At 37.1% G+C, this 26,335-nt stretch overlaps 1 protein-coding gene across 11 annotated transcripts in view; it reads left to right on the top strand.

Moving 5' to 3' along the window:
* The window catches only part of NAV3 (neuron navigator 3), a 399,897-nt gene that overhangs the window by 285,896 nt on the left and 87,666 nt on the right, over positions 1–26,335 (top strand). For 10 of the 11 annotated variants that reach the window (XM_027655698.1, XM_027655672.1, XM_027655690.1 and 7 more), the window contains 3 exons: positions 7,452–7,560; positions 9,030–9,413; positions 12,790–12,909. In XM_027655698.1, coding sequence (XP_027511499.1) covers positions 7,452–7,560; positions 9,030–9,413; positions 12,790–12,909 — 613 coding nt within the window. Of the gene's footprint in view, positions 1–1,056; positions 1,836–7,451; positions 7,561–9,029; positions 9,414–12,789; positions 12,910–26,335 lie in introns of those variants that run through there. The other variant, XM_027655729.1, reaches the window with a different exon arrangement.

Genomic DNA, 26,335 nt, shown 5'->3' with positions numbered 1-26,335 from the left:
TAGAAAATGTATACATTTAAAAGTAAGTCTTTTTTCTCTCTGGATAATGTATTTAAAAATAACATTTGAAACTGCTTAATTTAGTTCAGATACAATACTGAGTTTCTTTTTAAAAGATTCCATTATAAATTATAAAACTATTCCATTAATAGGTTTTCTTCAGAAGATTGTGAAAAAAATATTTTATTACAGCTTTTTAATTCCATACTAGCCTCTGAATCTCACAGAGATGCAAACAAGGTACATTTTTAAGGAGAAAGAAATTAAATATTTCCTTTTATAAATCATCTCATCTCACCAGACAGGTACTGTTACATTCCATTTTTTATCTTCTTTAAGATCTTAAATTATATATTTTTTATTCAGAGCAGAAATTGCAAGACTGAAGGTCCATTTGCAAGTCTGATTCTAGCTTCCTGCGTAGGGAGTAGCAGTGATATGGAAGAAATAATTTGTCATCCTTACCTTTCAGGGAGAAAAATAGGATTTGACCATGAACTAGATCTGTTACTGTAGCATCCCATTCGGGTGAAGCTGGGTCTTGAAACCTGTGGCATTGTAAACTGGGCAGAGGCTTCTGTGTCTCCGGTTTAATTCACCAGGATGTTTGCTGCCATGGCAGCCAGCAGCATTCATTGCAGTAGCAGAGAAGAGTCATATATCTGGGAATGCAGGTTGAATACTAAAATGTAAGGAGGCTTGTGCAGAGCTTTGCTTCACTGGTTAATTTTGGCTCTTTATTGAGCTCTGATGTGGAGGCTGTATTTGCAGTTCTGTGTCAGCCCATCTAAAGTGAAGAGCTGTGCACTAGGATCAGTCATGAGCTGGTGAGAGGGGGGGAAAAACCCAAGACAGTACTTGTGCCTACTTGGATTTCAGAAGACAGCAGCTGTAGAAAGAGATGCAGGCCCACCACTCCGATGAGACTGGTGATTGGATGAAGAGAGGAAAACACAGTTGGCTTTTGGGATTACTTCTGTGCTGGAGCAGAGTGTTTGATCAACTCTCTTCTGCTTGAGAGAAATCTAAGTGAAAATGACTGTAAGTACTGCAGATTAATGTGACGGGAAGAAGTGGCTTAGCAGAGAGCAGCGTAATTTTAAAGAAAATGACTGTGCCTGTCTAGTCAGTTACGGTATGTACAGTGCATGTTTGAGCTGTGCTTTTCTTTGTGAGTGCAAGTATGTGCTACCTGGGATGTGCAGCATGCAGTGATGCAGGTACCAACCCCAGGACTTTGCAGGGGAGTTGAACTGCTGTCCATCTCAGAAATATGAAATCTAACTGAGGTGAAGCCCCCGACAGAAAGATGCAGCGATCTGCTGAATTGTCAGTGTTTAAAGGCACAGAGGTTAGAAGAGGGTGTGTTCGTCTTCAGAAGCAGAAGTCTCTAACCAATCTCACGCTCATAAGCGAAGGGGAGAAGAGGCGATACTCATACAGGGAGAACTGGTTTGGAAATGCCTCCAAGTTCAACCACAGTTACCAACAGAGAGACACAGAAGCCAGGTGCAGAGGCTCCCTTTCCAAGGCACTCTCGCAGTCGGTGCACTCTCTCTGCCACTCCAGCCTCACTGCACCACAAGAGTATCAGGGGATACCATCTACTGATAGCAGGACATCCAGGAGGTCAGGAGACCGGCATACAGGTGACAATGAGGAGACCAGAAAATCAGATGATGAAAATGCATCCTGCACATCCCGTTTCCCCAGCAGGACTTGGGCAGAGGAGGAGGAGGAGGGGTGCTTGCGTGAAGGGACTGCACATCTGGATGAAGATGTCATAATAACAATGCTGGGTGACCTAGAACAGGTCCTTTATACTGATATTTTTGGTAAGTTACCTTTGGCTTGACATCAGGAAGGGCTGGAGGAGACCCAAGTGTTAGCACATATCTGCATGGAGCAGATTTTTGATCTTGACAGTGATTTCCCAAGACAGAACTGGGTTTATTTGCAGTAGTATGCAAAAATAGGGTCTAGCCATTTCTTCTTTGTTTGCTTACCCTGACCTCCTAAGACTGTATAAAATGAAGACAAATGTCTAAATTGCTTTTGATGGGTGCAGGGGCAGCAACAGCCTGTGAATAACTGGGCATATTTGCTTAGCTTTTTGAAAAATAAGGTGGAATATTTAAGTACTATTAGTTTACTCTTAAATAATTTTATTTTAATAACATTTGTTCTCATTAATTTGAAATTGATATCTTGAATCCAAGGTTTGGATAGGACAAAAAATGTCTCGGCCTTCCTACAAACTGTCCCTCCAGTATTTCTTCCCCCTTCCCTAACCCCTTTGCGAATAATTTCACCCCTGTATATGGAATTGTGAGTGCCAGGGTTTCAGTTTTATTTAAATAATCAGTTTTGTTATATCTGTGCATGCCAGTGAGTATTTGCAGTCCACAGACATAAGTGCTTCAAAAGGCTTCTGTGTTACTGTTTCATCTCTCAGCCCTTTATAAGAGTGCTCAAAGTGTTCATTTCCAAAGCTTTGTTCTTCAGCCAGTCGAATGGTTGAAGTGGCTGCTTGCTTTTTAAAGGTTGTGTAGCATGTGTCTAGCCCGGAGCTCCTTGCTGGTGGACGTTAGCTCTGATTGTGTTTAAACATTCAGGATAAAATTTTTGGTGTGTAAGTAGTGAAAAAAACTGTCATCTCAAAATGAGAAAGAACCAAGAATTCTCTTTGTATTCATAGCTTTTATTATTAGACTGTACCAGTAAGTTAAAAGGGGCTTCTTCTAGAGATCAGAGGCTTGCTAGCAAAGGAAACTGAGCTCTCCTCTGCCCCTGCTCCACTTCAACTGTGTGTCACTGACAAATTTCTGTTCTCTTGTGAGCCTCAGTTTTCCCACTTGCAGATTAAAACTGGTACTTTCCTCTGTGAATGGAGTTATTATCTAATAGTGGATAATTGCCTGGAGAGATGTTTATTATTTGTAAATTCTTTTATGAAAGTCAGACAATTGATGGAGTTGTAATTCTTCTATTTGCTTTGGGCTGTAATTACATGTACAGAAGTACAGAAATTATTATGAACAGTATTGTTAAATGTGAAATTATGTTTGAGCTTCAGAAATGTGAATGTAAAAGTTCAACTTATTTAGGTTAAATATAATGATTTTGGTAAAATATTTATTTTGATTTCCTGTGAATGTATTTCACTCAGTGGAAGAAATAAATGTGTTCTCCAGAAATTTATTGAGGGAACCTGTAATGGTTCACTGCTTATAGGCAAAAGTTTGGAGAAAATCTTTTGGAATGTTTAACATAAATGATGAAGCTACAAATGATTTGAGGAGATTATATTTCATAGGGTCAGTAAAATACTTGCAATGGCCTTCCTTGTAGGAGGAACAGAATTTTGACAGAAATTTTCAGGGTACCCTGGTTATAGTCTTATCCCAGTCTCCCCATGTATGAATTAGAATGGCTTTTCTTTAGCATACAAACCAGATTATAAAATAGGGAGCATTTCTGATATGTTAGGTCATGAAAATATGGGTAGACTCTGTGATAGCATTGGGCCGTATTATAAGCAACAAGGTGTCTGGAGGAGTCTTAAGATCCCTTTAACTCCAATCCTGATGCAATAAGCACCATAGTGTCTCCTCTAACAGGCATAGTATAGCTAGTTTTCAGAAAAAATGCACATATTCATCATCCATGTGGTTCTCTGTACAGAAGGAGGCTTGATATGGATAGGGAGTCAGAGTGCTGTCCTAAAAGTGTAGATCTTGTACTCAGTACAGAAAATTTCTCCATTGCCATGTTCAACTGTTTATAATTTCTGACTTTTTCATCCATAGTACAGCAGGAATCCATTAATATGGCCTTTAGAGAATGATGGAAAGAAACAAAAGAACAATTATTTTTAAAGCATTCTAATAATTAGTTTTGAGGATTTTTTATGTAGTGCTATGTAGTATTTTAATATAATAAAACTTCAGTTGTAGCTTTTTTTTAGTAAAAACTGGTGTAAAAGTTTTGAAATTACCCTTTGTGTCACTGAGATCTAACGAGATTAGATCTCAAACTTTTCACCTTTACAGGTTAGAATAACACCAATTTTGTGATATAATTTGTCTGAAAGTGAAATATTCTTCATTGTGAGAATGTATTTTGGCAGCTTGCCATATATGTACCTTATATTTAATGTATTGCAATTATACCTCAAGGCTTTGTTATGCTATTTACTGTGCAATACATATTAAAAAAGACAGTTGCTGTCATTTTTGCTGCAAGATTTGCAGTGTTAACATACAGCAAAGAACAACTGACAAGGATAAACAAGGAAAGAAAAGGGCAAAGTCACTGTAAAATTATAATTGTATTCAGTTCCTGAAATAAATATAAAGTATTGCTCTGCCTTTAATTCTGCCTGCTTAGACCCTGGAATTTGTCTTTCTGTGTAAACAGAAATTTTTCTTATACCAACAAGCTATGCTTTCATGGCAGGGCAGGTAACAGATCCTGGATGTCCCTTATATAAGTATTGTGGCAGGAATATAATTGCACTTGGAAGTCAATTTGAGTGCATTTGGCAGATGGGGGAAAGCAAAGGGCAAAGGGACAGTGAGGAATTGAGTGCACTATAGACAACTGTCCAGAGGCAAGCATGAACGGTCTGCCTGGGAACTGTCTGGGCTGTAAAAGCAGTTTCAATCTAATAGGACGTAATTGTCTTGAGTTTAGCCTGGGCATGAAACTTTTTGCCTTGCAGGAATCTCCACGGTAGTGTAGAAACTTCTGCAAAGTACCTGGGACCCATGGGTACACTGATTATCAAGAGGCTTTATTGAACGATCTAGCTTGAGAAACAGGACCAGTTGTAATTTCAATCTGAGTGCAGACATTTGCCTCCTGCAAGGTACTACATGTAAAAATGTAAATAAAATACAATTCAGGTATTGCATTTTAGGGAGCAAAATATTGTGGATAAACATGGGCTTGGAGTGTGGCTTGGGAAGATGGAGACTTTTGCAGTGCTGGGCCTGTATCCCCACTTCTTGTTTCCATCCTGCCCAGGTGTTGATCCCACTGTCAGTTCAATGGTGCCAACCCAGAGGTTTATGGACTTTAGGATCATTAAACCACTGTAGAATTTATTTGGAGTGATAAAATAGGCAAAAATCATTTCCTGAAAAACTGTTCGACTGCATCAAAGAGGACAGAAGATACAGCCAGGCCAGAGTAGATGGGAAAACCTCAAACTGGCATTGCTGTGAAAGCTAGTTTGACATTGAGACACAACTGCAGGGCATGTTGGCTAGTGCTGTGCATCATTTTCCTATTGAGTAGAAATAAAGGTTATAGGGAATGTGCATAAAATAATTTATTTCCATTTAATGTCATGAATTGAGTTTTTTCTTAACTGCCTGAAGAATGTTTGGTTGGTAAGACCTGGACTGCAGGAGAGGGTAGAGTAGCTATTCAGTTTGTCAGTAAGCTCAAAGGCTTCATCCTTTAGTCAAAACTCAATATTAGGTAGCTTAATTGACCCATTATTCAAATAAAGTTTGCTTCTGCAGATTCTTCCTTATATTTGAAATAAATGTCACTGAATATGTTAAGCCCAATGTTTTTTATAAACTATACTTGTAGTTCAGCTGCAAGTCAGTATTTTTCCCATGCCTTTTCCCATATGGTATTAAGATCTTTTTACCTTACCAGAATGTTTTTTCTGTAGCACTTTGGTTTTTTTCCCAGAATGCTTTATTAAATATAAAATTTTCATTGCTTCTGGCCCCAGGTTGAATATTTCCCAGTTTTCTGTCCTACTGAACTTTTCTTACAAGTTCTACGTTAAGGTCTCCTCCTTTCTTTTTCCCATTTTATCTACTACGTAAAGGATATAATATTTTTTTTAACTCCTTCCCAAACATTTCCTATTTGTTTTATCACTTAGATGGCACACTATGCTTTTCCTCAGAGACACCACCATTGTTGAAATTATATCTTGTTTAAACTCAAATACAAACCTGGGAGAAGGGAAGATGGCAACAGAATGAGAAATGCAGCAACTTGATGATGCATATCTGCTTATGCATTTTATATTTTACAAATTTGAAATATCATTGATCTATATGGTATTTTGCCTCTGCTTGCATTTCTGATCTTGATTTTTGTGTGATGCTGAGTTTAAATTCACCAGATTATCTCTTATTAGATATATTCAAAGATGAAACAGTTTCTGGATGTCATGAGGATTCCAAAATTAGGTTAAAATCTTATTGTGTCTGAGAATCTGAAATCTAAGGTCAAAGAAAGTTTTAGTGGTTGCACAGTATCATCCTTGTGGATAAAATTTCCATAATGAGGAGTAAAATAAACTTAACAAGTTGAGGTATGACATGAAATTTATCATTGATAGAGTCAAAAAGAAATTATTTACACTTTAAGTTCAGCATTGTGCACAGAACTGTAATAATGATGCTTCCTGTCAACCTTCTTTTGAGCAACAGATGCAGGACACAGCCTGAAGCAGAATTCTAGGCTTGAACAAATCAGTGATATCTGTCACAGAATTTCTTTCAAAATTCTCTTATTGTTCAAAAGTAAAATGAACTAAACTTTCTTGATCTATGAATTTACTAGAAAACATGCATTTTTGTTTTTTCATGTACAACTTTCGGAGATTCCTTTGAAGCTTATTATGTTTTTCTTTTGTGACATATCATATATAACTTTTTTGCCTTTTTTTTTTTTTTAAATTGTGTGAAGTAAACATTGTTCAAGGTGTTCCAGGTGAAGGTCTGCGAGCTTCATTATTCCAGATACCAGACTAGCTTTTCACAATGGATCCCGAAGGCTGTTAAAACCCATAATTGTATAAATCATGCATGTGTTTAGAGTGTTCAGAATTGTATCACAAGGAGTATATTTTATTTTATCCTGAATGAAGAATAATGTCGCCCCTTCAGGAAACTATTACAGTTCAGGAAAGATGCTTTATTAAGTGCCTGACTTAAAGAGACTTTGAAATGGCCTGGATGTTATGTGCATACTGAAGAGTTGTTTTAAGGGTCATCTCAGTTCTTTCTGGACACAGATTTGCTGAGGCTTTTTTTCCTACCACGTCATGTAAAATGTCAAGGAGTAAAAAAGGACTTTGTAATGTATCACGTAGTCTGGGGTTGCATCATGCCTTGATTACACAGGATAAAAATCGCAACACTGTAAATCTGAGTTTCATTAATAGATTTGGACCCTAACAGGGATGCTTCACCAGGACTCTTTTCAGTGGGTTTTTTACATACTACATGTGATTTATAGGCATATATGTGTTTTATTACTGAAAGAATGAAGCTTTATTTTTTAAATATTAAAGGGACAGACTTATTTACAATCATATGTGTGTATTCTCAGCTGTGTATACATGTGTGTACTTTATTCAACCTTATAAACTCATGTGCACTAAAGTGTATGCTGGTTTTACTGTTCTACTCCAGGGGAAGACCCTGAAACAAGAAGAATGAGAACTGTAAAGAATATAGCAGACTTGAGACAGAATTTGGAAGAAACCATGTCCAGTCTTAGAGGGACCCAGATAAGCCACAGGTACACTGGTTTTGTGTAGACCACTAAAAATATGGATTATGGGAGAGTATTACCAAGTGCTGAATGCATGAGAGACTTGCAAGGGAAAATTAACTATGACACTAACCATACTGTTTATGAGACTGTCTTAGCAACTTACATTTTGATGTAAAATTTTGATTTACTTTACTGTCAAAATTTCTCATACAATTATTCACAAATATGGTTATTGTTTTATAATAGTTTACTTAGAAGCCTATAAAATTTATGTTAGGTTATTTTATAAATAGAGGTTATAGAATCATAGAATCATAAAATCATATAGGTTGGAAAAGACATTTGAGGTCATCAAGTCCAACCATTAGCCCAGAACTGCCAAGCTGACCACTAAACAATGTCCTCAAAGTGCCACATCTACAAATCTCTTCAGTACCTCCAGTGACTCAACCACTTACCTGGGCAGCCTGTTCCAGTGCTTGACAACCCTTTCCATGAAGAAACTTTTCCTAGTATCCAATCTAAACCTCCTCTGGCTTAGCTTGAGGCCATTTCCTCTTGTCCTATCACTTGTTGCCTGGGAGAAGAGGCCAACCCCCACCTGGCTGTAACCTCCTTTCCTGTAGTTGTAGGGAGTGATAAGGTCTCCCATGAACCTCCTTCTCTCCAGGCTGAACAACCACAACTCCCTCAGCTGCTCCCCATATGACTTACTCTCTAGGAACCTTCATTCAATGTCTTTCTTGTAGTGAGGGAGACAAAACTGAACACAGGGTTCAACGTGCAGCCTCACCAGTGCAGCCAAATACAGGAGGGGATGATTATTTGCCTGCACCTGCTGGCCACACCATTTCTGATAAAGACCAGGATGCCAGTGGCCACCTTGGCCATCTGGGCACTGCTGGCTCACATTCAGATGCTATTGACCAGCAGCCCCAGGTCTGTTTCTGATCACAGAATCACAGAATATGTTGAGTTGGAAGGCACGCACAAAGATCTTTGAGTCCAACTCCTAGCTTTGCACAGGACCATTCCCAAGACTCACGCCATGTGCTAGGCAGCTTTCCAGCCACTCTGCCCCAAGTCTGTAGTGCTGCATGGGGTTGTTGTGACCCAAGTGCAGGAACTGGCACTTTACCCTATTGAACATCATATCATTGGCCTCAGTCCTTTGATCCAGCCTGTCCAGATCCCTCCACAGAGCCTTCCTACCCTTCAGCAGATCAACTATCCTGCCCAACTTTCTGTCATCTGCAAGGTGACTAAGGGGGGCACTCTATCCCCTCATCCATGTTATTGATAAAGGTATTAAGCAGGACTGGCCCTAATACTGAGGGGCATACACAAGCACCTATGGGCACATAGTGGAAATATATGCACACATACACAGAGAATTTTTAAAAACAAATATACATTCCTCCAGTCTTCATATTTCCTGGTTTCTCAGGAAGAGAGGAAGCACAAGTCACTGACTTCTCCATTCTGTTTGTCAGCACATTGGAGACAACTTTTGACAGCACTGTGACAACTGAAGTGAATGGGAGAAGCATACCAAGCTTGTCAAGCCGATCAGGCCCGGTGACTTGGAGGTTGGGGCAGGCCAGTCCTCGGCTGCAGGCAGGAGATGCCCCATCCTTGGGCGCTGGTTATCCTCGCAGCAGTGCGAGTCGCTTCATACACACAGACCCTTCTCGATTCATGTACACCACCCCGCTTCGCCGAGCAGCTGTTTCTCGCCTTGGAAACATCTCACAGATCGACATGAGTGAGAAAGGAGGTGGTGATCTGGACATATCCTCTGAAGCTGATGTTGGTGGCTACATGAGTGATGGAGACATTCTTGGGAAAAGCCTGAGGACTGATGACATCAATAGTGGGTAAGCACTTTTCCCCCATTTACTCATGCATGATTGGTAGGTTTAATAGGATTTTTCTAAAAAATTCTGGCACACAGGTGGAATTTGCGTTATGGTTGCAATATTAAAGTACACATACATACAAAAAAAAAAAGCAAACAAAAAACTCTAATCTGCCAGTGATACTCTGCTGCCTTCAGATTCTGTTCTTCCTCTTTAACGCCAAGATGATTTTGCTCTGAACTTTGATAAGAGCACAGATACATCTTGTTATTTACTGAAATTTCTTGGTTATCTGGTAAACCATCATTTTGCACCATTTTCTCTGGGATGGGTCTTCTTGTGGTGTTTTTGTTTTGTTTGAGATAGTAGTTATGGTATTGGATGCAACTGAGGAAAAGCACTTGCTGACAGAACAGACTTTCTCTGTATTAACTTTAAATATTTTCTAGTGTAGTCTGTGTGATAGGCCTTTATTGCAGTTTTTCAACTGTGCCTATCATCTGAGCAGTAGGAATATCTTTCTGTAAAAGACTAGATTAGTTACTCTCTTAAAATATCCAGGAGGAAGAATCAGAATTTTTTTTTTTATTGCTTAATCAATTGAGTGGCTTTGGGGTACTGCATTCCCTGTGTTTCAGATTACTGTTTAACAACTCATATCAATCTTGGAACACAAGTCACTTCACTCCTGTGTGTGTTAGAACTCCTAAAGCATCATTAAAAAAGAAAAGATATTATGGTTTTACTCATGCCTCAATTACTACTCAATGCTGTTGGTGGCATCTCAAGGCTGCTTGGTGACTGAGGTAACAGTGTTGAACAGAAATCCCATAGAGTATGTGATCATGTCATACCACACTATTTCACTCTCTATAAATTTAGAATTCTTGCTGTCAATCTAATCTCTTAGTTTCAAGTATAGCTATGATTAGAGAATAATGGCTGATGAAATTGCAAATGGTACATTCCTAGAGGCAAATCTAAGTGTGATCAAAGCTCTCTCTAGAGTAGTATCTCACCTCAAGCACCATCCAAAGATAGATTTCTAGGAAAAGCATAACTATAAAGAAAGCGTATTACTATATCTCCCTGGTCCACTGCCTCAGTGATCCATCAATGGAGCACTGCTGACAAGGTTGTCCACAGCATAGCATTAATGACTGTCAAGTAGGATACCATATTCATGTGTGCTAGAAAAGAGAAAAGACATATGGAGAAAGTGATACTTTAATTTCTAAAGGGCCTTTTATCTTAAAGGAAAATTAATATTGCTTCTGATAGATGCATGGTTTTATTTGAAATAAAAAAAAGGGAATTCTTTGCAGTGCCTGAAAAGTTGTATTTATTAGCTTATCACATTAAAGGATGAATAAAGTCATCTTGTGTGACTTTTCTCTGCATCTGTAATAAGGATGACTCAATAGACAGTAAGTTGCCATTGTGCTCAGTTAACATTTTTAGGTGTGGTAAATGTTAAAAACAGTTTAATAAGCTCTGAAATTTCAGGATTCACTGAGGCATGTAAAGTCTTATCTCCCTTATGCCTCTTCCATTATCAGTTTAATTACTTTAAACACTTGGGGACAGGAATGCAGCAGTAATTAGAAAATAGTGTGAGGAAGGCCTGTTGCACTTGTTAAGTCTCTTCATTCAGCCCTTACTTATACAGGAAAAAAAATTCCATATAGTCTGGATTACATTCAAACCACAGCTAAATTTAATATGTAATTCTAGAGCTTTGAAATCAACTGGATAATTCAAGCCTAGCTAAATAGTCTGTCAAAAAAGTCTGAATTTTGAATTTAATAAAAGGATGAACCTAGTATGTGAGTGTGAGTGTTACTCTATCTTTGAAAACAAATGTGAAGTTACCTTCTGCAGACTCCAGATACCAAGGTTTCAGAAGTCCCTCGCTGAACTGCAAGCGAAATCTTACCTGTGTGTAAAATGCCTCAGAGTTTTGTTAAAAATAATCAAAGGAACCCTTTGTGTTTTAATGCACTTGAGGTTGCCTTCATCCAGATTTCCACCCAGAACATGATGTCTTCTCAAACTGGAACTGTCACACAGGTGACACACACTACCACAGGTGTGCTCTCAAGACCTGCCTCCATTCACCCACCCCTAACAGTAGGGGTGGAGGCAGTGCTCCTGGGGTTCCTGTACTGGCCCCCAGGTCTCTTGGACAGTTGATTTTAATTAAATCTTCTTGCAGAAGGAACCACAGGGAGAGGGACAACAGAACTGCTGGAGCAGCAGCAGTGTGTGCCTTGGCTTGAGCCTGGGAGTCTGTGTATTTTGACGCACGCTTTGACTGAAAGATGGTTTTGAGTGGCACCATTTCATGGCTCAAGGAGAACTTGTGTTAAAGATTATTTGAATAATGAGTGACCTCCACTTTAGCCATCAACCATTGGGACTACACCTATTTCAGTAAACCCCTATTTTATTTTGAGGTAGGTTCACTGAAGTATACCAACTTTTTTTCTGTATATGTATACTTCTCTGCTAAGTGCTGTACATGTGCATGGTCCTCCACACATAAATTTGTGCTATCTCTGTTGTTATATTAGAGTTATCAAAAAATGCAAAAGGGAAACATAAAGAACAAGAGCCTAAGAGGAAAGACAGTTTAACAAAAGGTCCTTTGGGAAAACAAGAAACAGGTCTTGAGTGTAGGACAGGCCTGTGGTGCTGCTCAGTTTTAAGTGCCAAAATCTCTCATAGAGACAACGAAACTGTAGGTAGGAGTTCCAGAAATTATTGCTGGTGCTTTGAATTCACAAACTTTTAATGTTTCTCGAGTGAGTAAATAGCACTATACTCCTTGTTTGATTCCTTAGACATTCATTATAATGTGAAGTTGTGGGAATCAAGCAAAAGAAACACAGATAGAACAATATTCTTAAATATAATTGTAAGATCCTCAGTGGATATCTCTTTCGTATCTGAATAATTTCATCCCAGCAAGGACTACAGATTTGGGTCCCTAATTTCTGTTCCCGATTGGATGAATGCTACTGCATGTTTTCCTTTTTCTTTTTTTCTTTTTATTTTTAGCTGGAATGATGTTTCTTGAACCTGGTGCTCTATTCTTTGGCAAAACTGAAGTACTTAAAATGTGCTTAAAGTTTTTGAAAATACTTGAGGGCTTCAGTCTAAATATGTTTTAGTAAAATAAGTTGGCCTGTAAGCCATCACAGAAAAAGGCAAATGATCCTAGAAAATAGGCAGATATCCAATCTCCTTGTGCTGGACACAAAAAGTGGGAATACCATCTAATAGGACAACCCGTACCTTAAACATTTGAATTTCACAGTCCATTAACTTTAGAGTGAAACATAGTTGCCAGATGGCTGCATTTCCCACTGACTGACCACACATTTTTTTTCAGGTACATGACGGATGGAGGACTCAATTTATATACGAGAAGTCTGAACCGAATACCAGACCTAGCTGCCTCTAGAGACATCATTCAGAGAGGGGTTCATGATGTGACTCTGGATGCAGACAGGTAACAGTGCTTTGCTAAGTAAAAAGTTATCTGAGCTTTATAAATATTTTGTTTCCTTTGTACCTGTTAAAATATCACCATTTTCTTCATAAGGAATAGGAAGAGAAAGGAAGCTTCTGAGGCTGCTAGTTTTCTGAGCACACAATACAGCAAATACCACAATGAGTAGGGAAAAAAGCAAATTCCTCACATGGGAAGGAGTGAAGAATTTTTTGATGAAGATGTAAGAGAAAACATTAAGAAGCCCCAACCTGATCTGTAATCTTGAATTTCTGAAATGGGACATGATTTTTACAGATTGCCTTATCAATTGATGGTCACAAAGCAGCAGAAGCTTGTGTGTGTCTTGTGACATGGGTCAAAACATGCATTTGGAGTTGGCTGGAACCAGAAGTATGGTCTCGTCCGCCTGTTTTGCCCTTTGCAGGTATCAGAAGGTGGCAATACCAACAAACACTGGGAAGCAAGAATTGGGGTTCTGTTCCATTGTCTATGAAGTGTGGAAAAAGAAACAATTCCATCCCACCCTTATGCATATATATATATAAGGTAGATTCATATTGGTGGCTTTAATCCATGTCTGAGAAATAAAAAATCATAACACAACTTTTGCAGAACTTAGAGCTGTCAGCTCTGAGGTTTTGGTCAGACCACTGTAGAGGTAAGGAGCAGCTGTGAAATTTGGCAGTCTTCAGTTTTAGAGGTTGAGTCCTGTCTTTTTAAAATCAAGTTTGTTTAGTGAAAAAAAAATTATTTAGTCATGGAGGGAGAAAAGGTTCATAGAGTGGCTCTGGTTTTGTAAACCCAGCAAATTAGTTGAAGAAGTTCTAGGATAAATACTTAGGTATGATATAATTTTTACTTTTCACATTTTCTGATGAAAATATGGCTGTGACACAAGTCAGGAATACTCTGCATTAGTCAAACAGTGCATGCAATGCATCAGGATAAAGGACATAATTTTCATCTAGAGAACCAGTTACTTAAAAAAGAAAGTTGCTTTATCTGACATCATAGCATTTGTTGACCTTGCAGAAAAAAAACTATTTTAGATAGAAATTCAAATGAACATGGCTAAGTTCTTTGGAATGTGAGCATTGACGTGATGCAAAGACTAGAGAAAGTGTACAGTAGGCGTTTAAGAAAATAATTGGGATAGAGCTTAGGCAGTAACAGAAGGAGAAAATGAGAAATAAGATGTGGGCAGGAGGGACTTTTGTGGTACTCTGCATGTGAGAACAAGAACCTTAAGCTCAAAGTGGGAGAGAGGGTGGAAAATTTAGAGGCTGGCAGTCATGTAATTAAAGACGGGGAATGTCACTAGTGCCAACGTTTTTTTATGTCTCTCGCTATTTTTTTTCTCCTGAGAGCGAAGTTATTAGAACTCTTCCCACCATGCAATATTCATACCCAGGTTTCAAACCATGCATATTTTCCCTGAAAAAAAGAGGTCCAAATTAAGGGATATTTTTGTTATTCTTAGTATTCCTCAAGTTCTAGATGCCACTCAAACACTTAATGCTTATTGTGTTAATATACGTGTTAATTTGTCCTGTATAGTGTGCAGATACATACGTATTTTGCAGAAAAGCTATCATCAGTTTTCAATTAATAAGATTGTCCAGCATTTCCCAGTACCTAAATATGTTTTGGTTTGTTTATACAACTTTGTCAGACTGGCTAAAAACTACTCTGTTATTTCTGAGTCTATTGTTTGTCAGGTTGCAGAATAGTTGTTTGGCATGATATTATTCTGGATCTTGAGTGAAAAGCTGACCAAATTCATGCAAGATGAAAGGCTTTAAAAAATTAAATTCATGTGTATTTGGGAAAGATTTGTTTGATCTCAACAAATAAAATCTCAATATAGTCCATCTTCATTAGGCATTTGCAAACTGTTCTTGACGTTAGCAAACTGCATGAGCACACCTGCCCCAAAGTAATTTTTAAGCTTAAAGTCTACAGGTGTGAATTAAGGATCTACTTCTTCACAGTAATGACTGCTTTGCCTTATAGAAAGAAAGAAAGCTGGATTCCTGTGCTTTTCTAGACCCTCTAAATGAGGTTTCATGGAACATACTATGCTAATATGTAATTAAATAGTTTATCATTATGCACAGGCATGAGGTATTTAAATTACAGCTATTCAGACAATACTGGCATTCCCTGACCTTTCAGTGCTTTATTTTTATAAACTTAATCATTCTTTGTTGATATAGATTTTTTAATATATAAGTGTATGTTATTCTTTGAAAAAGCAAAAGTTTCTTAGAAGTGGAAAATGTAAATATTTTAGGAGTTCTGATGATAATAAAACACATGCTTACCAAAATGGGTAGCAAAAAACTGTAGTAGGTCAAATTTTTTCCACATTTATGATGTGAAATCAGGTGGAAAAAGCAATAGAAATTGCTGAGACTTTTGCTTTGTTTGGCAGGGTAGGTTTTGGTCCTTCACAACACTGTGGGTACTTGAGATTTCATCTATTCTCACATAGCATTTTGCAACTTTTTTTTCTACTCTGAACAAAAAATAATAGGGTTTGTGTTGTGTCTTCAAGGTATGCCTTGCCACTGATATGATGAACTTCTATGAAAGAGGATTATTCTCCTCTATATCATCCTTGTAGATATGTGAAGGACATATGCATTTTTCTGTGGTATCTTTAGTGTAAACCTTTTTTGTAATTGACATGATTTACCCTGGCCTTTCTGTTGCAAAAGACTCTGCTGGCATCTCTTTTCAAGCAGGAAATAAATTATATGTTGCAAATATCTTATTTACTTTAGCAAGCAGGAGAGAAATTTCACTATTTTGTCCATTACTAGAGCCAGCAACATTTGCTGACAGCAATCCCATGTTCTTTATGAGAACTCAACTTGGGTTTTCTCTGACAACCTAAATTGCAACTTCTGCTTATATTTTAAAACTTTTTATCTGTATGAGCTGGCAGTACAATACTCTTCAGAGAGGTGGAATGATATCTCTAAGAGTAATGCCATTTCTGCTAAATATACGCTTTCAGACTGATTCTCATTTCATGGATAACGTAAAAAGACAAGCAGGTCACCAGTTTGACCACACTCTAAATTGGTTTCAGATAGCACCTCCATCTCCACATCTTGCCAAACAGCCTGAGAGACCTCATCCAAATAATAATAATAAATTGCTCTTTAAACAACTTCATAAAAAGTTAAATTCATGAAGGCAACATGAGCCAAGGCATAAGTGTTGCGTGTACTGCTCTGTAAAGCAGACTGTAGAAAGGAGCGCAGCAAGCTTGCTTGCTCTGGGGAAAAAATTGTAGTGGTCCCTTCAGTGTAGGCTGAAGGGTTGTTAGCAGTAGCAGATGTCAACAGTTGTTTCATTCTTCTTTTGATCTTTTTTCTAATTTTGACTCTTTTATTTTGGTTTATAAGTGCCTATTAATTGCAATTTACCTTGCTTCAGTTACCATAAGAAATTAATTAGTGAAGAAGATGGATTCTCTGCAATGGGTATAACAGAGGATGTGGCTGACAGAGTTCTTGGTGGTATGATTTTACTTTCCATTTGTTGTCCTACCTTCTTCCTCTATAGTCTAGCATTTGCTTCCTAGGGCTCTTAGGGGGAGTATTTGAGGAACTTGGAGTTCAAAACCCTTTTTAAAGTAAAATGAGCCAAAAGAGATTAGACGTAAGCACATGAAATGAATTATGTTCTTGGGAAGAATAAGGTTTATTGCAAGGTAAGTTGCAATGTTTCCAAGCTACCCTCTGATTTCCATAAAAACTGTTAGAGTAGTTTAAAATAAGCCCTGTTAGAAGGGAACTCTACTGAGTTGAACCATTGTCCTTCCGCTCTCTTTACCTGCCAAATTTAGTGCACTGTATCATAAGCCATAGTTTTCTTCACTTTAATCAGTCAACAGTCAACATAGATGGTACAACCACTTTCCCCCCTCACATCCCTTGAATGTAGTATTCTTTCTTTTTTACCTTTTCCTCAGATAAAATCCAAAGTTTTAAAGGTAGTTTATGCTGCTTAGTGTGCTTTTATTATGACCCACTTCAGCTACTTTGCTGCTGCATTGAATCTGAGCCCCCATAATAGAGTTCTTGTGCACAAGGAGTCTTTCAAATGCTTCCACCATCTGTCACATGTGCAGAAGATTTGGAAGTTATCTCAGACTAGCTCAGGCTGGCCTGTTTGTTCTCAGCCAAAACATAATCACCATACTGCATTATTAATACAATAATTCCAGATATTGCCTGTGGCTTTTTAACTAACTTCCTGCATGAATGCCTATATGTCTTCTTGTGTTAATCTGAGTATATGAGCCTTGAGTTGGAATACCGTACTTTTAGGAAAGTAACTTTTCCAGAGTTCACACAGGCATTGGACTGGGAGCCCTGTTTCATAAGGTTGGTCATATCAGAAAAGGCTGAGACATCATAAACAGTAACTCCATAATCCTAATAGAATACAAGGCTTGTTCTTATACTTTACAGTTTCAGCAGCACATTGCAGTTGCTGATGTAATTTGGAATTTAACCCATTGCGATGTTGCTCAGTGGATAGGCATACTTTATGTTTTACCTTTCTATCCATATGCTTCTGTGCAATGTACTGATACTGTGCTTTCTACCATGTATCTCTAAATGAGCTCAGCATAGTTTGCTTTATGGTCATTGAACAAAAGGCTGGCTGTTTATATGTGATATATGTAACATTCTCAAAAATCTGCTTCTCAAAAGGGGATGGTGTGGAGCTAGGTATTAATGATGTGCAGTCTGTTGGTATTCTTCTACTTATTTCAAAATTTGGTTAGATACTTTAAAATTATTTAAAGTGAGGCAGGACTTTATGTTTTGTTAGCAGATTGCTAATATGTCCCTTCAGAAAAAAAATGTAGATGGTTTATTTTGATTGCAGTCTACTTCTGAAGAGAGTACCAATGTATTTAATAAAAACTTGCCAAGGCTCAGTTTACAGTTTCAGCAGCAGCAACATTTTGGTCCACCACTGTACTTCATTGCTATCAGCAAAGACTAACATACTGTCTCTTTGTGTTAGAACAAAACACTGGTAGCGAGATTTAAATTATTAGCCAAAATACTCCAGCCTCAGATATAAAACTAAAGAACTTGAATCTCCCATATGAGTCCTGAAATCAAGAAACAAATTAATTTATTTAAAATGTCTTGATTTTTTGGATGACTGGAGGAAAAAAATGTTGTCATTTTATTCTCCTGCACGGCTATTTAAAAAAAAGTCATATTGAAATTTGTAATAAAATAGGTGCACTTGATATTGCAATTCTAACATTAACAAGCACAGGATATTTTAGGCAGAAGCTTCTTGAAACTGAATATAAAAATAGTGATTTGGATTATTTAGTACTGGGGATAAAGCAGCTTGTGATTGCTAAGCTGTCTTTTGTTCTAAATTGCCTGAGAGATGCCTACGTCTTTGTAAAGTAAAATACTCTTGTTTTTTACTTGTCATTTTTTAAAGAACTCTTTTTATAATCAGTACTTTCCAGATTGAAGTAGTTGCATGCTTGTCAAACTAAACATATGAATTATAAGAACATCCCATTTAACACTTTCATGGAAAGCAATTAATTTGTAATACTAAAAATCTTTGCACTGGATTTACTAGGTATAAGCTTAAAGAAAATATGGATTTGGCAACTTTATCTCTAAAATGATGAGAAACAGGAAAAAAGATGGAGAGAGCTCCATCATGGTGCACTTAGAAGTAATAAGAAGGGGATTCTGACAGCTACTTGCTGTTGTTTTGTACACTCACGCTTCCTCCTAGTTGACAGGTGGACAAGATAGGTAGGTGAAAGGAAGAAAAAAATTAAATAAAACTTAGCATCTTAAGGGTGCAAGTGCACATTTGCTGCCCAAACTCCGGGGCTGCTTACAGTGCACAATAGGAAAATTGAAAGGTTTTGACCCTTTCCCTTGCAATGTGAGCCTCTTAGAGCAAAACAGTACTATTGTCTGTCCTGGAGCTGGAAAAAAGCAGTGATGTTCAATACATTTTGGTCTGGCAATTGAATTGCAAGGTAACTTTATCATTAGTGGTTAAAAAAAGACAGCTGGAATCGAGCTGAAAGCTGGTCACGAGTTATCTCTGATGAGATAAAGTTAAAAAGAAGGATGTATCTAAAGCTTTGCAGGTTAAAAAACATGGGAACCTTTTATTTTCCTCGAAAAAGAAATAGACTTTGAACGCTGTAACTTGGCTACAGACAGTGTTCAAAGGGAGAGAGCATGAAGGGAAAGCTGGGAAGAAGAGTGTGGCAGAAAAACTGCCAGCCAGTGCAGAGAATACCCAGCACTGCAGGATGCTTGCTGTGGAGCACAATGTGTGTTAACCTTTTCTTTTGAGAAAAAAAAATAAAATCCCTCCATTTGCTTGTATCAACTTTTTACCTCTAAATCTTAACTGTATCACCTCTGAGTTTTCTTTTGATGGAGACAGGAAAAGACAATTCTCCCTCATCAATCCGTTCTCCAAGTGCTGTCATGGAGGCCTCCTGCTCCTCCTGAGCCCCTTGTGACAACCTCAGCTCCACAAAGGAAAATGTTGGTGCAGCAAAGTCCTTGGAGTTTGGGGATTTTTTAAGTTACAGCAGTAATCTCATCTGTATTTAATTGTTAAAATATTAAGTGTTCAAAGATTTCCTTTGTAAAAAAAAGATTGTCATGACAATTTAAGCAGGATCAGATGTGTTAACTTGAGGAGTGGAACCCTCAATGCATTTTGTAGAAGTTCTTTTACAAAAGGATACAGTATACTTATAATACAAACCTGCTTAGAGGACTGAATAATCTAAAATACATTATTTGAATGACATTTTAAAAATATATTTCCCTAATTAAATTTACTTTACTAAATAAACTTTTAATCAGTTACCTCTGTTCATCAGCTTTAATTTCCAATGTGCTAAACTTTCTCTTTTATTCCTTTTGAATGCATTATGCTCTATGTCTGTTTCATAGTGCAGAATAGAGTGTAAAATGGCTGTTAACCCTGTGAACTGCTATGTATGTAAATTCATGACAGTCAAAATTGCTTTACTGCAGTTTAATTACATGTGTAGTGTTGGAAATAATTGCATTGCCCTGGGAAGTACAATAAATGACAGAACAGGTGTTTGTCATTCCTCGAAGTGTTTTGTCTAGAAATAAATCTTATATAAGCTAATGTCTTTTATGTTTAAATATCCAACAAGTTTTGATTAGACAGTCAGTGTAGTGACTTAAAAATGAAATTAAGGTGTTTCTAATGAGTAGGATTTGAAACAGTTTCTGGAAAAGAAACTATAGAGTCAGAAAACAGTAAGTTATATATTGCATATTTTCTGACAGTTCATCAATGAACAAATTCATACTGATAGCCAGGACCTAAAATCTGAAATTGTTTTGTTTGAACTAGAAATGCACACACAATTTTAGTAGCAAGATCGTGTACTTTAGGAACAAGATATGAGGAATAAAAGGCAACCCTAGATCTTTTTATAAGATATTTATTGCCAGATTCAAATACTAAAGTAAGCAAAATTTAATATATGTGTCTGGAGTGACTGAAGGACATTTAATGCTTTATGAGAAGCCAGTGATCAATGAAGGTGTATAGTCTTCATGACTCCTGAACCACCATCTGGAGGCTCTTATCTCTTTCTGTTGACTGTACCAGGAACATGTCTATATATGTAGTTTTTGGGTTATATTAAGATGAAACATAACTGTTTCAAAGAAATAAAAAAGAAAAAATCTGATTTTTTTTCTTTTAATTTTGAAATAAATTGAATTCTATTAGAGTGCTGCATTGAAATAGCCTGTCACCCAGGGACAGTTCCTTAGTGGAAGGAGGAGTTACCTTTCAAGGCATTTTGGACAGACTCCTTTTTAGGAAAACCATTCTCTGTGTATCAGAGTTATTGAAAGAGAAATCAGCATGGTTTTTTAAGGTTGAAGAATTATTCTTTTTCCTCTTTGAGTTAAAATCATTCCTCTCCATGAAAAGAGTTGACTCGGTGTGCCACATATGACAAAAATCTTCTGATGCATAATAAATAACTGAATTTGCTCTATTTTACAAGTATTTTCTCTTCGTTCAGTACAGAAAGAAATTTATGATCCCCTGTTTTGTACATATTTCTTTCTTTCTAATCACTTAAATTAATGATACCAGCAATACTTTTGAGAAATGGATTAATATAAAGTGGATAAACTGAATGGAAAATCATGTGTATTAAAAATAATGTATGTTAAAAAAGGTAATTGAGAGCCTTCTAGATAAATTGTGAAACTTAATGTCCTAATGAGATTTTTAACAGCATTCCCTAAGCAGCTATTTTCCATAAAATTGGTGGCATATTTCTTTTTGGAATGTATCTATTGGATTGGAAATGTGGGAAACTTTAAGATGCCCAGGCTTGTGTGTATGTGTGTCATTCCAGCAAGCCACTGAACTGTTAAGTAGTGGTGAGCCCCGAGCACTCTTAATCAATTTCTTCTGATTTCCAGTGTGGGCAGTAAGAACAGCCTACATCACAGAAAAATTTTGATAGATAGTGTATTAATTTTAGATTGCTGCTTTGGTGGTGTTTTGTCAGATTTTTAGAGTTACTGCAGCTATTTGGTGCAAGTCAGCACAGAGGCAATAAATACTGAAGGTAGCTGGTCAGCAACACCACATGCAATTTTGGTCCTCAACCTGTAGTGGGTTTGAGTAATGCTTACTGAGATAACCTTGACAAGAGCTCCATTTCTTTGACTAACCATGACTCTGCTACAAGGGAGAACTGAGCAATGTGATATTTCCTGTCTTAAAAGCTGCAAGCATCTTCTTTAGTATGCCTCACTCTGAAAACGTTAGCTGTTTTCCTTTCTCCATAAAAGTAGCAGTGAAACACAAATACTGACTTAATTTCACTAACTGTTGAATTGTTAAAGGAATAAGGTTTTTGAGCTTCTCTTTCAAGAAGATAGCAGATAGCAGTGCATTTTTCGGTTCACAGTTACAGCCTTGCTATAGGCCATATATATATGTGTGTATATATATATATATATATGTATATAAACTTAAGTATCTCGCACCTGGTTTTATGGCTTTTGTATTTGAAAACCTGAGCCTGGTTAAGGAAAAATAGGAAAATTTAGGAAAAATAAATGAGAATATTTTGATTAAAAAAATGAGAACTGTAATTAATCTAACAATTTCAGGTTGATTTGCACTATGGAAGTCACATAGCTGTAAATAAAACTAGGTTTTAAGAGGGCTGTGTTTAGTGTTACACTAACATTTGCACGTTTGGTATTTATCTTTTAGACAAACACAAATACACTTGAATGATCTTTAAACAACTGAATCTTTCACAGTTAATTGTCTTCTATTTTACCTTTGAATGTGCCTCCAAAATATTTCTTGCAAAAGTGTGCCACAGAAATTATGCCAAACGTGTTGTCAGGTCTTTCTTAATAGTTAGATTCAAGAGCTGGATGCTTAAGCTATAGATTTAGCAAATTACTTTCTCTTTTCATTTGACTCTGGAGAACTTCCTCAAGAGACATTTATGGATTAATATACATGTCGTAGAAAGCCTATCTCTTTAAGGAAACTCAGTTAGACATGAATCTTACTCTTCTTCCCTGTCTTTTTCTGAAATGATTTTATAGGCTGTTGGCTGGAAAAAAAAAAAAAAAGGCAAGTGTTTATTTTGTGTCTGGCTTCAGCATGGATGCTTTGACTTCTTTTAGAGAAACATGGTCGGCCCTTTGTTGCAGAGGATATTGGCCAGGTGCAGGGAGAGCCCTGTAATGCTGCTGGCAGCTCAGAGGGACTTAAAAGCTCAGAAGAGGTGGTGTGGCTCCCTGAGCTTAATGCTGCAGCTCTTGCCAGTTCTATTTGCCATTTGTCCCCGGATTGTGGAAATCTACACATAGCCTGGAGGCATCAATATGTTCTGGGTGCAATTGGGATGGACCAGGGAATTTAATCTGCAGTAGCTGAGTGTGTAAAACTTTAGTCAGGCAAGTAATATAACTGAGGAAAACTGTATTAAGTCTAGATAAATCAGTGCTGTGTCAAGCATGGAAAGACATTTATCACCATAGTACTTTAGAGTAATATACCATAGTGGCAAAAAAAGTACTTAGAGTTTTTCTTTGTACTGCTGCCGGTTTGTAATAAAGTCTATGTGTCAGTCCCATCAGCACTTTGTGCAAGCCCTAAGAATCAGCCAGCTTCATACTCTAATCAAAGTAAAACCTCCTTAAGCTAATATTAGAGGCTCTATAAAAATGTATTGCAGCAACTGTTTTTAATAAAAAACAATAATTGAATATGTGGTGTGTTGCAAGTTGTAGTCTTTAAATTTATGCAGCATTTCACTTTAATGCTCCTTTAATTTTCCATTAGTTAAACAAGGACAAGGCTTTTTTAGTTTTCCAGTATATTTTCATTTTTGTGTTGTTAAATTACTTATTTTTGGCAGACACGAAAGTAATTTGTTGGATAAAAACTTATAGAATCATTCATGCCTTCCTGAAAGCTAGTATTATGTTGGTGTTTCTCTATGAAGTTATTCCATTTACTATTTTTTCTTTAAATTTTAAGAGAAATCTTAGAAATATATGGGGTTTTTTATTTTTTTGAGTTTTTTTGAAATTACACTGGCAAAGCAAGGATTTCTTAAATCCAAACTTTTGCCAGAGGGTTTTTTTTCTTCTCATTGAAGATGGATTTTTTTAAATAAGCTGCTACCTCAGTATTTCTCAGTCACTGATAATTTAAATTCAGACCCCTTTCCCTAATGGGTTTCTCAACCTAGTGCTAGCTTTTTCCTCTGATATTTTTATAAAAGCCTTCTGTATTCCTGTTTGGATAGCATTACCTCATGATGCTGCTTCTCAGGCATTATCTCTTGCCTGCAAGACATGGCTAAAGCCATATTATTAATTGGTTTCCTCTCCATTTTTCTTTTACAAGAAGGGACTTTTTTAATCTTTGAACTTCTAACTCACATTGGTCATTTCTTTCTCCTTGCAGTTTTCTTTTGAAGCTGTTTTGAATTCCATTACACCTCCTGGGGCATCTTTTAAGTTTGATCGGTTTTCCTTTATTCTAGTAGTTGTGTTCTTTGGGATGTTCCCCCCCCACACACACATTTCTAACTGGTTTCATTCTTGTATTTAACATCTGCTGCTTTGGTTTGTTTGGGTTTTTTTGACCAAAGAAAAATATGCTAAGTTCTTTCCTGTAGTTGCACATTTCTAGGATAGACTATAATTCAAAATAAACTCTGATTCTTGTTAATAGATATTTGATTATATAAGTTACTCAGTAATTAGCTATAAGCCTTTCCCACAGTAATCTCCTCTTTTAAATTTATCACCACAGCATTTTTGATGGTGAAATTGTACCACAGTGCTGGTTCCATTTTGAAATTTAACTATTTTGTCCATCCCTCTCTGTCACTTCAGTAAATATGAGAACCTACTTTTGCTGTCCATTTATATTTATGAATATGATTGCCATTCCTTTTCAGGTCTGGTCTTGTGGTCTCATGTTTGTCCAATGTACCAATTTTCAATAGCTCAGTCTTTTTCCAGCTTATCTTTCAACGTCTTCTACTATCTCAGCAAACCCGAGTTCATTCTGGTGCAATTGTGTAATGAGTACTAACTGGACTTTGGGAGAGAGGAACAGTAGTCAGGAATGAGAAAAAACAGCAAAAGGCTGCTGTCAGTATTCAATTTGGAAAGAAGCCTTTGACATACTGCTGCTGATGTGGAACATTCAAAGACATTATTTCAGCTTTGCAAAGTGGGTGGTAACAAATAAAACAGTCAAGAAATCTGGAGTGTGAGAGGAGGACAAAGTTTCTCAAGTTGGCAGGGACTTAATTAATTACAACAGACTTCAAATGTTTCTGCTGTCTGAAGCTATATTTTTATTTCATCTCTCACTTGCTAGTCTGCTCTCCAACTCAAATATTAGTTACATCTATTAATGTAGGAAGTGGGACAACTATTTCTTTGTAATAAGGAGGTTTTGGTTTCGGTTTTTCCTCCCCCTATATAGTGAAGCCATTTGTGGCCATTTTCCACTTTGTGTTAGTGACTCACCTTTGAACCTTGGGAGTCTAACTGGATTAATGAATGGGTTAGAAGAGATGTACTATATTGCTGCTATGTCTTTCTGAAGCTTTCTAGCTGATAGAGGATTTTTAAAATTTGTTTTGGTTTGGGCTTGGGGTTGTTATTCTTCTGTGTGTTCACAGCCAAGCAGTAACTCTGCTTTTTTCGTCTTTTCTGGCTTTAACTCAAGATGATATTTGTGGGAGAAGAGAGAGCTTCAGGATGCCGGGTTGAGATCCAGGACGATTGGCTGCCATTTGGCAGTGATTTATTAAAGCAGCTTGTCTTATCTCCCTGACTGTGATCCTGGGACATTAAATGCTATAAAGGCACCTTGCCAGGCGTCTCATTACCTTCTCAGAAAAAGTTTGTTGTGTCATAGACTTTGTCATTCAAGCTGTAAGCCTAAAAGTTATTTAATTTTTAATATCAAACACTGGTAGTTTCCAACTAAATCGTGGACCTTCCTGGCAGCAATCAGCCATTTTGGATGCATATTGCGACTTGTATAATTTGAATACAGAGTCTACTTTGCTTTCTCAGACAAAATAACATATGTTTTGTGGTATTTTTGGAGAAGGGTGAACATGCTCTGGGTTTCAGCTGGACTCTTTTGTGTTATGTGCAGGTGTTTTGGGGCTTTAATAATTAGGGGATCTTCTAATAAAAGAATCAGAGGACAAGGCAGAAAAATTACAACAACATAGGTTCTCTTTGCCTCTACCTAATCTTCCTTGTTTTACCTAATACAAATTATAAAGTTACAGCCATGTTTCAGCCCATACTTATAGCAAACGTGAAACAGAATTGATGGAATCGTCAAATCATCATTAAGTAAGTATGCTCTGTTTCAAGCTGCCTGGATTTAATTGCTTTACCTTGAAAAAAACCAACCAACCAAAAAACACCAAAACCAGAAACTAAATAGTAAGCTCTAATTGAACAGGCAATAAAGGCAAAGGTCTGAAGTTCCTGGGTTAATAACAGTCACTTACTGTTTTTTAATGGTCATAGTACAGTAAATCTACATGGGCTGTTTCTTTTGCACTAGACTGACTGAAGAAATGGGTATGCTTTTTGTAGCAGGCAACTTTGCAGTAGACAAAAATGTGGCTTTTTTCTTTACCATGTCCACCCCTAAACCACAGAAGATTTGAAGAAACTCAAAATGTTGCTTTTTTGTTTTGCAGAAAGCCTATCACAGTAAGTCACCAATTGGCACTTTATACCTATATCAGCATATTGCCATGGGACTGTTGTGAAATGCCAGGGTTGGCAAAACT

This window comes from Corapipo altera, unplaced genomic scaffold, assembly GCF_003945725.1.
Source record: "Corapipo altera isolate COAL_440 unplaced genomic scaffold, ASM394572v1 1, whole genome shotgun sequence".
Classification (NCBI taxonomy): domain Eukaryota; kingdom Metazoa; phylum Chordata; class Aves; order Passeriformes; family Pipridae; genus Corapipo; species Corapipo altera.
Note: the sequence above shows the minus strand (reverse complement) of the source record. Positions and strands in the feature narration are given on the sequence as shown.